The sequence below is a fragment of the Poecilia reticulata genome, linkage group LG11 (genome assembly GCF_000633615.1).
Source record: "Poecilia reticulata strain Guanapo linkage group LG11, Guppy_female_1.0+MT, whole genome shotgun sequence".
Classification (NCBI taxonomy): Eukaryota; Metazoa; Chordata; class Actinopteri; order Cyprinodontiformes; family Poeciliidae; genus Poecilia; species Poecilia reticulata.
Genome location: NC_024341.1, coordinates 10,803,261 through 10,818,623, shown reverse-complemented (window position 1 = coordinate 10,818,623; position 15,363 = coordinate 10,803,261). Strand labels below are relative to the sequence as shown.

Genomic DNA, 15,363 nt, shown 5'->3' with positions numbered 1-15,363 from the left:
ATAGATAGATAGATAGATAGATAGATAGATAGATAGATAGATAGATAGATAGATAGATAGATAGATAGATAGATAGATAGATAGATAGATAGATAATTTGGTTGTGCACTGATTTTTTTTTTGTGCAAAGTAATTAACAACATTTTTATCATTTTGAGTTTGCCACCGTGAAATACGTATTCTATACTATTCCAGGCTATCGTTTTTGATTTGTTCACCTCTGTCTTGTGATGAGGTTGATGTAGTGTCTCAGGGCTGAGTAATACTTGGCCAACTCCTCCGCCGGAGCGTCCTCCCCGGGGTTCTCCGGTTTCACCGGGTACCCCTCCGTCAAGGCGCCCAGGCAGACCAGCGCCCACAGCAGGAACCCCAGCGTCCCCAGCCAGCTCACCAAGTTGGGATGCATCTGTCGCAGAGAAGACAGAACCAGTCCATACCTGACTCCTCCAGTACATGACTACTGTTCTGCACTTTGTCTTAACGCTCCCGGCTTGGAGATATTACTAAATAAAGGAACGCATGTGTTTAAAAACATGCCGAAAAAAGATGGGGACTCAGACAAACTTTGACGGAAGAGAATGTGAAAAATTCAAAGCACTTACATTTTTCAGAAGGTCTCAGTGAGATTTGCGCGACGTCCTGTTGATTCTCCTCTGCTCCTCTGCGCGCTCGTTGCGCGCCATGGGGTTTATATCAGTGCGCGCCAGACGCGCGCCAGAAAAAAAAAAAAAAAAAAAAAAAAGCGTCAACGCTTCACTCTGTTTGGCCCGGGTCTTTGCCTTCCTTCATGTGAACGTCACTGCTGATGCTCTAATTAAGGTGCGTGTGTGTAGTTCGTATTAATGTAACGAAAAAGCAAACTAAAAATAGAGTAAGGTAACAAACGTTGTTTCCTATGAGAAAAGAAGCTGTCCAAGGAAGATGCTAATATGCAGGCGTAAAAAAAGCAACTTTTCTACATTACTTATACTGACTTATATAAATTAATATAACTTGGGGAGCGAGGCGGGGGGCGAATGAAATCTTAAGTTATTTTCCGCGTGTGCACGAGAAGCTGAACTAAACACACGCCGAATCTGATGTTTTGAAGCTTATTGAAGTTCCTTCACGGAGGAAGCGAGTCATAAATTATTTCACAATCAAGATTATTTTTCAAAACAAGATCAATCCTCAGATCTAAAGTCGCAGAAGAATGCCAGCGACGCATTCACTTTGGGCCCAGTTCAAATGGAGCTACTCCACATGGCCCATCGTCACCAGAAAGCAGACGCCTTGGGTGGTGCCGGACAAAAAGATCTCAAACTGGCTCACATGTACGGGGCTGAATTAGGGCATTAATTTCATTCTGCGGCACATTGCATCACACGAAGAAAGAGAGAGACTGTGGCTCTCGAGGTGAACAAAAGGCACAAATGTGAACGCGGAGACGCGTCATTTGAGGAGCCCGATCTCCTAGAGGCCCACTTAATAAGAAAACCCAAATAGCAGTTCGCAGTGAGTCTGTATCACCAAGAGCTTCATTTACCTCCCATTCATAATCCTTTTGTGCTGGCAGCTTGCAGCCGTGTAATCTGTCAAAAAATCATCATTCTTCGGCACCGCTGCTTTCTAACTCCCTCAGAGGATGTGTTGAGTGCTCTTTTTTTTTTTTGTATGGCACAGGATGCAAAGAGGGAGATGAGGAGTGTGACACAAGCGAGAGAACCGCGGAGCGCGGAGTCACGACTGACTGGAAAGGAATTAGTAGATTCACTCCTCTTCAGGAGACACATGCGTCCTTGAAGACTCTCTTCAACAGGTATATATCATCATTCAGGAGGGAAGCGGCGTGAGCCTATATACGTAGATGGCTGACACGGTGATTGAAGCAGATGTGTAAACACGGTGGACAAAAAAAACGCTGAAAGATCAGAGAGCTTTGATGGAGAAATTCATCTCCAGGAGGCTTTTATGTAGACTTTTTTTTTTTTTTTTTAGTTCCAGGGTTTCAGACAGAGGTGACCAAATGCCTGCCCTCTACATCCACAGCTCAACTACTCTTAAGGCAGATGAGTTAAAACAGAAGTCCCTGTATTCAAGGAGCTTTCGGTCATACCGGAAACTTTAAGAAGTTGTGCTTTCGAGGTAGACAGATTGAGTCTGGTGTTATACCCCTTGCATTTCTGAACTGTAAATTTCACTGAACTCCATAGATTTTCAGTGGATTGGAAATGCTTTTGCAGACCTCCCCTGACTTTTGGTTTTCCGTGATCCTTTCTCAGAGCTACTGTGAGTGTTCTTCATGTTACAGCCGCGTAGAATCGTGACGATTCCGACAACTGATCATCAAGAGGCAGGTTTGGACATGTCTGACATCAACGAGGTGGACCTCCGTGGAACTAGAGCAGATAATAGAAAGCGTATGAATATGTTTGACCTTTCGCCATTATTTAATTGACCTCTTTGTGTTTGGTCTGTTACATACTAGCCATGTCGTTTAATGAAATGCTTTGACGTTGCCATGTGATAAAATGTGATAGCATCCATCTTATGACAGTACAAATTCAGAAACACCGACATTTAGCGTGAAATGTTCCCTAATGCTGGTGACAGAATTACACCAAAGGATTCAGTGTTTACTGTGACAGCTTGTGCAGGCCTGAGATGTAAAGCCCCCAACGGAGCTCAGTTTGATGAACCCCGAACAAAATGTGTCTGTCACACAGTGGATCAGTCAACACACACACGCACACACACACTAACTCCCTGAGAACAAAGTAAATCAACGTCATGCAAGACACACACCTTCATGTCACAGGGCTCTTATTTGAAGGAAGCAATACGGTGGCTAACATAGAGAGGCAGTGGGACTGGTTTGAGCAAAAAAAAAAAAAAGAAAAAGAAAAGAAAGATTACGTGCCAGTCAAAATGGCCATGAAAAAGAAAGCACATTTAGTAGCATGACTTGAAGTGGTGTTTTTCTTTATGCCTTCATCGTTCTCTGACACCTTTGAGGTGATCTGGAGTTCCTTGAGGTTTGACCTTATTTGTTTCTGCACACCTCGGGCTCCACTGCAGCACTGCGATCAGGCTAAGATCTGGACTTTGACTGAGTCATAGCAGCACCCTGACTGTTTTCTGTTCCAGGTAGATTTGTGGTTGAGAATGACTGTCAAATATTTGAGCTGTTGTGGACACATGTCATCAGATTTCACTATGAAATTTCTTGGTGTACATCGTACCATGCGTAACAATTGATATGAGATATTTCTACCACACCAAGCTGGTTGGGTGTCTGCGGCATGTTGTGTTTTTTGGTTAAACTTATCTATTTTGATCTTTTCTGTGTCCGCCAAACCAGGTTGAACTAAATGTGTCCCACTTGTGAATCGCTTTCCTCAGAGTAGAACTGCACTTCAAACGATTTACAAATGGCCTTTGAATCTTTACCAGATCGATGTGTAGTAGTAATTGCTACACTGAAGAGGTGAAGGGGTGTAATTAGTTTATTGCATGACTAAAACCAAAACAGTGAAGGATTTTTTTTCTCCCTCATACTACCATATGATTCTAAGTGCATCTCAGCCAATTAGAAAAGCATTAAAAAGTTAATTTCAGGAATTTAGAACAAACAGGGAAGGGCGTGTATGTTCATTAGACACCGAGTTAATAGTTCAAGTGTGTATTTCTGCTCATTGTGACTGATTATGGCTTACTAGCCAATGAAAACCCAAAATCTTGTTTCTCCAATTAGAGTATCATGAATGTTGTGATAATTAGGATTAACTGGAATTTATGTGTGATTGGACTGAATGTACTGTTTTGCAAAGAGCCCTGAGATACTGTGTTGTGGCGATATATGAATTAAATCAATCGAATTCAAAAGTATTTACGGTACGTTAAGTACATGTACTACAAATGTTGCATTCCTCATGCTTGAGGTCCAGTGTGACGTTTTTTTCAGGCTGTGTTGTTTTAGGGAGACGTGTCATTAACTGGTGTTGACTCAGTGCGATTTATTGTGTCTAAAATCAATTAAGTTTGTCGGTACTTTATTCTTTCCTCTGCTGACATACTTTATGGAGATTTTATTTTAACACCTGCATATCGTGCCAAAACATCAGACAAAACAGATGAGCTGAATGACATCAATGCCTGTTTCTGATTTGTTTTTTGTCTTTTTATGAAATCTGAAAAAAAAAGCTCTCTAAGCTGTGAATTTTACCAAGACACAAAACTCTGACAGCATGCTACCCATCAAAAATTTACAGTACAACATGTTAAATTATTGAAGCAAACTCTGAACAAGATGAAATTCTCAGAGGAAGTCTGCTGGATCTAAGAGAATTAAAACAAAACTAAAAAAAAAAAAAAGAAGAAGATGGTTAAGTTTTAATACATGCTGAAAGAGAAACAGCACCATGATATGTAAAAGACAAAAAAAGAAAGTAGGATTGAATTGAAATGCGGTTATCATCAGATTTAATCAGCATTACTGCTAATGGTGTGTTCTCTTACGAGGATAGCAATCATCTCCAGTACTGTCCAATGAGCTGATTAGATATCTCGAAAAGCTCCAAACCAATTTCACAGTGATATTCCTTTCTTTAGGTAAGTAATGCGCTCAATAATCCATTTGTTAAAGACTTAGCCTTATCATAAATCAGTTCTGTGGAGGCCAATTCCTATTGAGAGCAAGCTTTTTTAAATGCAAATGTGCCTTCTCCTCCTCTCATCAGCCTCATGGTTTGTACAATAAGTCCTGCTCCAAGATTTGTTAAGATGAAAGAGCCCTGTAATTTTCCACCACCATGAATCACACTTTTCAAATTTACAGAGTGATCAAGTGGGGGAAAGGAAACACTAACATGCAGGCGGCATCTATCTTCTCACCCCAGGCAGTTGCATCCAAACAGAAGATAAATCAAATGAAATGCCAAACTTTTCCCCTGCTTTCTTTGGCTATCACTAATTTTGCTTCGAGCCTTGACATCTAAATTGTTACTTCGTTCTGAAAGCTATTGTATTATCTGCCTACTTGTGGTTGGGAAGGAGTACTGTTTGTGAAAAGAAAAAGGCCACTCTTTCTCCATCGCCTTTTTTATTTATTCGTTTTTTGTTTTCTTTTCGAATAAAAATTCTCACCTGAACAGAAAAATAGTGACCTTGCTCCGACACCATTAAAAGAACGTGTGTGTTGGTTCATATGAAGAGATTGGGATTATATGGGAGACAAATCCGGCTGATCTGCTGAAAGGAAACAAACAGCTGTTTATGAGAAGGGGGGAATAAAAGTGCAGATGAAGTTGTGATCATGGCAAAGATTTCTCGGTGGGACTGCTGTGATGTTCTGGCCTGTCTCTCCAAACTCAGGCACAAAGGTATTTGTACAGCACATTTCAGCAACAAAAATGGTTCGTTTACGTGTGCATAGTGTTTTGTACCATCAACAAGCAAAATTTCTGAGTATAAATTTCCTGTTTATGCACATGGAGTAGGTTATGTGTTACTTTCTGAAATCATTTATGTTTTTTCTTTTTTATATTTTATTTAACCCAAGAGCACTTTAAAAAAGACGTTAGGATATAATATTTACGTAAAACATCAGATTATCTTAGTGGACTAGTGAAAACAGCACTGTATATTTGAGAATTGAGAGATGTCTTCCCATCAATAAGATTCGAACAAGCTTATTTCATTTTCTCAGCAGTTTAATTAACTTTCCATACAGGCAAGATGTACAATTTCTGGTCTTTTCCAAGCCGGCAACAAAAACTGTGTCCTCAAATTATTCTTCTTTGTTGTGACTTTGACTTTAACAGACATCATTTGAAAGCAATTACAGAGCCACACATCGAGCTTTCCTCTATTCTGAGTTCACAATAGTGCAAAGTCCTTAGTGGGGAACGAAGAACTACCATTCTTTCTCATTTGTTTGTCACTTTCTCCACTTAAACACCCACTACTTAAAGAGCTACATTGACTTGTCTTGGTATTTATCTAAGCTGTCTCTGCTGCTTCTCTCAGTGTTCTTCGCTGTCTCTTCTGATTTGTCTGGGCACGAGTCTTTCTCTCTCTCTCTCTGTGTGTGTGTGTGTGTGTGTGTGTGTGTGTGTGTGTGTGTGTGTGCGTGCGTGTGTGTGTGTGTGTGGAAATGTGTCTCATCTGCGTCTGGTGTGGAAGCAGCACAAACGTCGTGTCAAGACAGCCACCATCATACATGTTGCTTTGATGGACAGATTAGCTGAGGGTCTGGCCACCAAGCTGTGGCAGGCTGGGTTGGCTCAGGTGCGCAGGTCAGAGTCCTTAGCCTCAATATAAGGGAGTCCGATGAAAGTTGCACCTACGTCAAAGGGCGATAAACTTTTGCTTGATGTCACGAGCTACGTCAGGTCACCAGCCTTGATGCATCATTCTTATGCCAGTAGCACACTTTCATGGATCTGTGTCATGTTTATGTACGTTTTAAATGTATGAAATGGCAAAAGTCACCTTCAAAACCATTGGCACTGCTGGTTAATGCTAGTAAAAACATAAATTAAGCTTCTTTTTTTGCAGCCCTGCAATGATCTCAGCCTAAACATTCAAAAAGTACTTAACTTGAGCACATTAAATCAACAAGGGGGGTAATTTATTGGTGGAGAAAAATATTTTTAACCGCACTTGTTGATCATCGAAACGCTTCTCACAAACTAAATAAAACGGAAGCGTTTTTGGTATTTCCTGCTTTAAATGGATTGGTTCTTCTATTCCAACTGATCCCAGTGGTGAAACGATGCAGTCAAATTTGGTTTATTATACTCAAATTGATGGAAAAGACGTTTTCCAAGAAAACCAGATTAACACGAGTCATCGACTTGCAGCATTCCCTCTTCCTGGACGAGCAAGCAGCAACAAAAGGCAATCGCTTGCATTTGTGTCAATGACTTTACAGCAATCTAAGGCGTACGTAACAACTACTCTGACCCTAAATATATTATCAAATATATTCATGACGTTAAAGGCGTGCAAAGTGAACATAAAGTCTGATAATGGAGGGTAAATGTATGCGGGAGGTGTAACTTAATGCAAGAGGAAGAATTAGAAAGCATTTCAACAGGCTGACTCTCAAAGAATTAGCTGCATTCACAGCAGAGCACAATTATATTCTCTGCCAGTCAGCCATGCACTGTGCCTAAATACCTTGTCTGTAAACGAAAGGCATTTTCACAATTATCGTCACTAATTACGAAGCCGTTGAAATGTTGCATAATAAATGACTTTCTGTACATGCAGAAGCTACGCAGCACAATACAGCACTGGATCAATTCAAGTATTTATCATAAGTGCTACACTGCAACCTAAAAATTGTTTAGAAGGGTTCTGAAACTGTTCTTTCAAAATTGTTTATCAACCTTTAAGTTTTTCCCCGTTTTGTTGCACTGTACCACAAACTTCAGTGTATTTTGGGAGTTGGGAGGGCAGGGGGTTTAAGAGATAGAACAAAACGAAGCAGCACCTAATTTTGAGCATTTCAAACTTTTCCGCGAATAAAAATCTTAAAGCCGCGGTGCGCATTTGTATTTGGCTCCCTTTGTTTTGATATTACATCTATTGACAGTTTGCTACAAGCCTCATGAAGGCCGCAGCAAATACATGGAAAAAAATGCTCTGGTCAGATCAAACCAGAATCGAACGTCTTTGTCAACATCCAAAGTGCAACATCCAAAGAACACACCATCCCTGGAGTGAAACATGGTGATGGCAGCATCATGCTGTGGGGATGTTTTCCTTCAGAAGGGATAAACATACCTGTATGACCTAAATATGATTGCTAATCTTTGCAAAGACTTAAACCTCAATATTCACAGATGGAGCTACTCTGCAAAGAAGAGTAAGAGGAGGAAAATAAAAAAATACTTTTTCTAATTGTGCAAAATTGATACACACACTTACAGTTTCAATTTTGTCTGTCAAAATGTATGTAAAAAAGAAAGAAAAAAAAAAACATGTATCGGCATCTTTCCATTTCCAAATTTCTCACTACCTTGTGTTGGCTTTTCAAGAAAAATCCCAAAAGAATACATTTAAGCGTATGGTTGTAACATATTACAACATAAAAAAAACAGAAGACGTAGCTTCAGAAATCTGCTTTATCTTTGAGTCGAAGTCTTGATCCATCTCTTTCCTAAACGTAGAAGGATGGCTGATTAAGAATGATTTTTAAATGGGACAAAGTCCAGCAACAACAATATTGGTCAACTTATCCTGTTTGCTTTTTTTTGAACGGCTTCGACTGGATACTCGTGTGAAAAGGGAAGTGAAATTTATAACACTGTTTCACCAATCTATTTGTTTCCCTTACACCACCAAAACATTTGATGCAGCTGCTTCAAGTGCAAACAGAGGGGACAGGTTTTGCTTTCATAAGCTTACACAGTTTTGCAGTTCACTGCTCTTTGTATCAAATTGGTTGATATTTTCCTTTTGTGTAACATTATCTTTTTGTCATTGAAGGGCACAAAAAGATAAAAAAGATATTTTTTTATTATTTTAATAAAAACATTTTTTATTAAAATAATAGTAAAAATTATTATTATTATTATTATTATTATTATTATTATTATTATTATTATTATTATATGAGAACAGGTGAGATATTTCTCTGTGATTTGTCTGAACCCCTTCTGTTTGTGTGAGTTACTTTTATTTTGGAAATGACATGGCACCGTCTCCATTTTAGTCCCTGTTTACTTGCCAGTTATGCCAATTAAGTGTTTCCCTCTGCTCTAATTGTCGATTTAATCGCCTGTGCTTGTGTTTGGATGCACTGACTAAAAGATGTCAATCAAGCAGGGTGGAGTTGCCAGCGGTGGAAGAGAAGTGTCGCAGTTACATGCTTCAGCCACTGTCCGAAGGAAATTACATTCAGCCTCCTTGACAGTGTTGCTATGGAGAGGCAATTAACCTAAATTGTAATTGTCTGAGACTAATGTGTTATAGCTTTCCCTCTTAATTTAATTACGTTTTTTCACTCTTCCTCATCTCTCCCCGTGTTCCGCGCACATCTCGCTTTGCTCACCTCTGTTCATGAAGATATGCGACCAGGCTTGCTTATTGTGTTGCGGCCTGAAATCTTGGATCACGGACACACACACGCACGCACGCACGCACGCACGCACACACACACACACACACACACACAGACACACACACACACACACACAGACACACACACACACACACACACACACTTTGTGCTGCAGACATAAGCTTCCAGATGTGGCTGCATCCACTCCAGCACTTTGAATCATCGGAGACGCAGGTGCATCCGTACCACCCTTCAGGCAAAGCTCAAGACCGCCGGCTACTCAGCATCATAATATACTAGTCCACATTTTATCACATTACAGCCACAGTTTATTTGACTTTTTTATTTTATGTAATAAACCAAACACAAAGTGGCAAATAATTCTGAAGCGAAAGACAGAGCATAACATCACAATTTATATAACAGGAATGATTTTTGACCATTCCTGTTCATAAATTCCTCAAGATCAGTCAGATTGCGTGAGTTGTATGTGCAAATGTCAACTTTCCAAGTCTTGTAGAGAAAAGTTATCCCAGAGCATGCTGCTTCCACCACCACGTTTCACCGTTTAGGTGTTTGTGAAGGGTGGATTTACTGCGTCCCATTGTGACGATCCTTTCAACAATAGCTTTTGAGAGGCACCATGACGCCGACACCGGAGATGTAGTGACCAGAACCAACGCTGTCCTCGGAGTAGGAACATCCGAGTGGGAGTAAATCCTCACTTAAATCTTCTTTAATTGTGTTTCCCTGCTAAAGATGCTGGAAACTGGGCCGCCAGTGGAGAACACATGATGTTCAATCTGCATTCGCAGCGTGGAATAATGCAGCAGCACGTCGCCGCTGATCTACCGTGATGAATGGGATTAATCAATCGAAGACAGTACATCTATCCATAAATTAAAAGCCGCGCTCATCGCTGAACACAGAGCGCCATGGTTCTGGTGTTATTTTGGTGACGTCTTGAGTGGGTGGATTTTTCACAATAAGCACACTGTCATCACACATAAAAGCGAACCTCAGGCAAATAATTAGGGAGCTGTTCAGGAAAATATCTAGAAAACTGCAGTGAAATAAACTGAAGATCTGTTACTTTATTTACTGACAAAAAAAAAAAACCCGATATCCTTACATAGCTCAAGTTTGACCAAGCCATTCATTCCCATTGCACAGAAAAATAGAATTTAAGCTGAAAACTACAATCAGTGGCAAAAACAGTAAAATTCATTGCAACCAACTTGAAATCAGGGTTACATTTATAAAGTACAAATATACAAATCTTTGAGGCTATTTGCAACTAGCGGGAACAAACCAAATATTCTTTGCCTCTTGGGAAAGATACGAACTATAACGTATGTAATTTTGTATTTTATATGTTAAGAGTTGAACTATCTCCTCAGAAACGAACAGTACGACAAAATAATTAAACGCAAGTCCTGCAATTCATTGATTTTTGGTTTGTTTCTCAGAGACATCAGAGCTGCTTGCTTCGGCAGAGGAGCTGGGGTTTCTTGCAGAGGTGCTGGGGTTTCTCGCAGAAGTACTGGGGTTTCTCGCTACCGAGCTCCTCTCCAGGCAGTCGTCTTCTCCGTCTTCAACTGAATAGGAACATCACAGCGACCATGGGAATCGGATTGCGGACGAAGATGATGTGGTACAGACGGTAAACATGCAGCTGCAATCAGTAGTGGACGTACAAAGGATTTCTCAAAACATGCGTCAAGATGCATTAGTTTACTTTTGAGATAAAAGCCCCTACTGTACACTCTGTAGATCTATGACTGTGCCAGCAGTCACTCTGACAATGTCGCCATCAAATTTCCTGACGACGATGGTTGGGCTGGTGTGGTACCGGGGTGATAATTTGGTCCTTAACGTCTTTAAGCTCAAAGATGCAATTGTTGGCTTCAGGAAGAGGAAGTATGACCTGCAGCCTATATCACTATCAGTGGAGAGTGTGTAAGCTTTAAGGTCCTGTGCGCAACATGGATCCAATGGAGCTCTAACATCAAGGACCAGCAATGTCTCCACTTTCCGAGGCTCCTCAGAAGGCTACACCTGAGGCAGGAGCTGTGCACCATCTTCTACCGCTGCTCCATTGAGTGTCTTCACTTGCTGCATGTATGGTTCACACACTACACCAGGAGACACAGGAAGACTCTACAGTGGGTCATTAACACCCTCCGGAAGATCAGAAGCCTTCCATCCCTAAAAGTCCCTCTTTGGGACTTAGCTTCTCAAGAGGGCACGCATCATTCTGAGGAACTTGTTCATGCCTACGACAAAAGAACTGCTGTTCTTGGGTTGCAAATATAGAGGCCAGAGGTCACACGCTAATTGACTTAGGGACAATTTTCACAGCAGTGCTATAATTCTTTACCTCACTTCTTTGAAGATAGCCATGTGCAATTCACAAGAGCAATTTTTATTCTTCTGATTTGCATTATTTAACATTTAGTTATCGATTATTAATTGATTTCTGGTACTTCTGACTCTCCGCCAAAGAAGAGATTTTAAATTTTCATGATTTTGTAAAACTATCATTTGCTTATAAAATCTTGAAACTGCCTTAAAGCACTGATGCACATGCACAGCCAATCTCTCATGGAGCTGCGAGATTTGTATTTTTGTTTTTTTTCATGCCTGCTACAAATGGAAAACAGAACAAATCAGTGTGGCTAAACAAACTGCATACCTGTCACCTTTGCAGATTCGTACTCTTGCAAATTATTCTACACACCGACACTTCACTGCTCTTTGCTGCCCTCACATGCCTCTAAAAGGAACTTTTCCCAGCTCTAATGGAAAGCCTCTGCTCTTCTCGCCTGTGCTGCTGCAGTCTTCTGAAGGCTATGTCACTAAAATGTACAGACTCCAGAGAACTAAAGAGCCTGAAAATTCCTTGAGACTGTTTGTCTTCTTGGGGAGAGTATATGTGTCAAATGTCTACTGATGCACTAACTGTAAAAAAAAAAAAAAAAAAAAAAAAGCATCCACTTCTAGTTTCAAATGAAAAAACAACAACTGTTACCTTCGCTGAGGACTTGCAAAGCAAGGTAACCATCCAGCAAAGAGGTGAATCCTGTCAGACCCCCCATGGCTGCATAAGGAACATCTTTGCCAACAGGTTGACCTCTTGCCAGCCTCTCTTGCTTCGTCTCAACCTGTGGGAGAATGGGGAACGCAGTTTATACATGAAATACTGTAACAATAAGCTGACAAAAATGCTCCTGTTGTCCACCATGACCACTCACCAAGGTACGATGCTCAAAGCTGGGTCGACCACACCCACAAGTGTAGGGACTTTGGAACCCAGAGCAGACTTTGCCTGAAAAATATATTATTTTCAACTAGGTTAAAAAGCATTGTACTGGGTTGTAGCGAACGCATCTTGACAGTAGGGATGTCTGACTCACACTTCTTGCACAAGTGACCCGCAGCCTCACTGTGGTCCTGCGGTAAATGTTTGCACTTGCAGCGCACCATCGCACATCCAGGCTGAGGAATGTAGTTATAAGAAGAACAGCGACAACCGCTGACCTTGCACTGCAGAGCAATGGGTCGCTCAGAGGGAATCACCTCAAACTCTGTCTGATGCTGCTTGTATCTGGTGGAGGTTGATTCACATTGCAAAAGTATTCATACCTCATTTTTCCACATGTAAGATGCATGTGTCACAGTCAGTCAGGTCACAAAGTAATATCCTACCTGTGTTCACAAAAGCACTGTGTTTCAGGGCCAATCTGCTTGCAGTCAATGCCCCCTGGTACACCAAAGCTCACATACAACCTGTTTTTCATACGTAGCGGTAGAACCCTCCTTTTGTACTCTTCATATTCCTCTGGAGTGAAGAGTTTTCCACCATCGTCATCGCCAACGATCCTTAAAAACAACTAAATGTCAATAAAAACTATACACAGGTACAACACAAGCTTGAAAGTCAAAGGTATTATTTAGGCATTTACATTTCAATTGTTCGACGTTGCTCTGAACAATTGAAATGATGGTTTTCCTCGAATTCATGGAAAACTATTTCTAAATAAGTTAGTAGATAAAATGTGTTGGTACATATACCTTCTGTACTCCGCATAGTCATCCACTGCTTCCAAAGCCTTTTTATTATGATTTACCGGGGTCATTATCATTACATTAAAACAACAACATTGCAAGTGATACTTGTTTATGGCGCGCAGCATATGTTGCTATGGAAATGGTTTTAGGGGTCCCTCTAATGTTCGCAAAGGGAACTGCAACAACTATGTTAATAGAAATTACATAAAATCTTATTTTAAACAAAGCAAGAATAGTGAAGCAAAAACATAGGCAAACACAGGCAAAAGTCAAACATTAAAAAGCAACAAAACTAGTTTTAGTCAATTAGCAAAACTAGCTAAAAGGCTTCGTATTCGCAAACAACATCCTTCTCTAAGACGTGTATGAAAAGATAATAATTAATAAGTGGCGTTCATATGTACATTACTTGATCAAGTGCTACGTGTTGTGTAATTTGTCACTAATATGAAAAACGGCGATCGTAAAGGTATGTTATTTTCAACTGCACCAAAATATGAATACATTTCCCACAATGCAACGGCTTTGACGCAGCCGGAGACGTTCCGGGGGATCCATGACAGTACATTACACGGTCCCATGCCTACAAGTACAGCAGCTGACGAGTTTGGGTTGTTTTTTTTTTTTCTATCGAAGCTACAATCACATTGTCGGCAGAGCAACGAAGCCGAAATAAGCAGTAAAGCGGAAAGCATATCCGGACACCTTGCTTCTCAGCTGAGTCTGTTTTGTTTGTTTTTCCCCCCCTCATTTTACGGAAATGGTGGCATGCCAAAGACATTTATCCAGCGGTAGCGAAACGAGCCGCGGGGCGGCGAAGAGCAAGCATCATCCTTCTGAAGCTCGCCCCGGTCCCAGCACCTCCGCAGCCTGTACATTTCAAGGTATCGACTCAGGACACACGGTGGGGGTCATGCTTCTATTTTTGACGGGCTACACATATCTGCTGACAAGTGCTTTTGTATACTGTGCATTTGGAGGGCTTGTTGTGAGCTAACACATCGAGCTAACGCTGACAGGAAATCTGTTTTAAGTGAATTTGTTTTAGGTTTAAACAAATAATTGTGAATCCGCCAGTGTCCGTATACGTTGTGCGTTTACATGTTGTCATTTGGGTATTGTGTAAATGAGTCCAGGCAGTTTTAACGCAAACTTGCCAGTGAGTTATCTTTTACTGGGCGTGCTCTATGTGCTCCTCTGGCCAAAGGCTATTGACTTTTCAGTATATATTGTACAATTTAACTGATTAAGCCACTTGGTGATCCTGTCAGCTGTAAAATAACATCTGACAGCTGCTGTAGTCACTATTTAACTTGGAGGTTTTCCATTTTGATTGCTGTGGTGTGCCTTATCAGTCTGTCAGGGAAATATGCTACATTTGAACTCGACTTTATTTGTGGGATATTATAGTACAAATTGTATGATACAATGTGATTAAATCAAATAAAACAAAAATCTATGGCACAAGATAGGTCAAAACAGGTGTATTAAAAGTTGAAATTCTATGGTAGCTACTTTTAAATTATTTAAATTATATTGAAACCTTGAAAAGTTTTGACCCGAAATTACAAAAAAAACCCTTAATTATAGGTTTCTTTTTCTTTTCTTTTTTTTTTTTTTTTTAGGAATTGCTATGAAAGTTTAAAAAAATGTTTTGCATTTTTTTAGAGGTTAGAATAAATGTCAGTAATTTACTTTTTGATCACTTTTCTAAAACTACAGTCGTGTGCAGACTCCACAGCTCATCTACATAACAAGCTTTTCTAGCTTATTGAATTTGTGTATCTTTATCAACGAAGTAGGTAGAAATGGATTATATATAATGTGCAAGAACAAGCAAATATGATTTTGTTTTGCAGAGGGTGTAGTCTACATATTTTTAGGCTATGTGTCAAAAATAATAAATGTCATCTATAATATTGTTTTAACCACAATAACCAATATGATATTTTTGTGTCAGTAGGAATGATTGTGACTTTCTTACTTGGAAAAAATGCAATTAGATCTTGTCCTACTTACGTAACATGTTTTGTGTTAACATTATGATATTGAAACCACTGTAGACTCATCATACTATGAAAATATGACACCACCCCATGCCTGTTTCCAGAATTGTTGCAAACATCTTGCCCATGTATATCCATAGCTATCTCTGAACTAAACCAAGCCAGATGTATTTATATTGTGTAGTCGTAACTAATGTTGTTTAATCCCCAGTTAAAATTATTCTAAAATGCTAAAAA

At 40.1% G+C, this 15,363-nt stretch overlaps 3 protein-coding genes across 9 annotated transcripts in view; 1 reads left to right on the top strand and 2 right to left on the bottom strand.

Annotated features, from left to right (window-relative positions):
* The window catches only part of npy (neuropeptide Y), a 1,805-nt gene extending 1,105 nt beyond the window's left edge, over positions 1 to 700 (bottom strand). Inside the window, exons 1-2 of the mRNA XM_008421697.2 lie at positions 603 to 700; positions 219 to 406 (exon numbers count right to left, since the gene is read on the bottom strand). Of these exons, the coding sequence (XP_008419919.1) occupies positions 219 to 406 (188 nt within the window). The 5' untranslated portion in view covers positions 603 to 700. The remainder of the gene's footprint in view (positions 1 to 218; positions 407 to 602) is intronic.
* A 98-nt stretch (positions 701 to 798) lies between these two features.
* On the bottom strand, positions 799 to 13,468 carry fam221a (family with sequence similarity 221 member A). 4 transcript variants are annotated; one of them, XM_008421695.2, is made up of 6 exons: positions 13,124 to 13,411; positions 12,758 to 12,931; positions 12,466 to 12,656; positions 12,304 to 12,377; positions 12,081 to 12,213; positions 799 to 2,378 (listed from the first exon to the last, which is right to left on the bottom strand). In XM_008421695.2, the coding sequence occupies exons 1-6, from the start codon at positions 13,243 to 13,245 to the stop codon at positions 2,326 to 2,328; spliced, it is 747 nt and encodes a 248-aa protein (XP_008419917.1). In that variant the 5' UTR covers positions 13,246 to 13,411; the 3' UTR covers positions 799 to 2,325. The 4 variants fall into 4 exon arrangements, with proteins under 4 accessions (XP_008419917.1, XP_008419913.1, XP_008419914.1 ...); XM_008421691.2 differs by lacking the exon at positions 799 to 2,378 and adding an exon at positions 10,124 to 10,647 and having other exon boundaries at positions 13,124 to 13,315; XM_008421692.2 differs by lacking the exon at positions 799 to 2,378 and adding an exon at positions 10,508 to 10,724.
* Positions 13,469 to 13,658: 190 nt separating this feature from the next.
* The window catches only part of ccdc126 (coiled-coil domain containing 126), a 5,340-nt gene continuing 3,635 nt past the window's right edge, over positions 13,659 to 15,363 (top strand). For 2 of the 4 annotated variants that reach the window (XM_008421690.2, XM_008421687.2), the window contains exon 1: positions 13,659 to 14,004. The gene's annotated coding sequence lies outside the window, so the exon portion shown is untranslated. Of the gene's footprint in view, positions 14,025 to 15,363 lie in introns of all 4 variants that reach the window. The other 2 variants (XM_008421689.2, XM_008421688.2) reach the window with 1 other exon arrangement.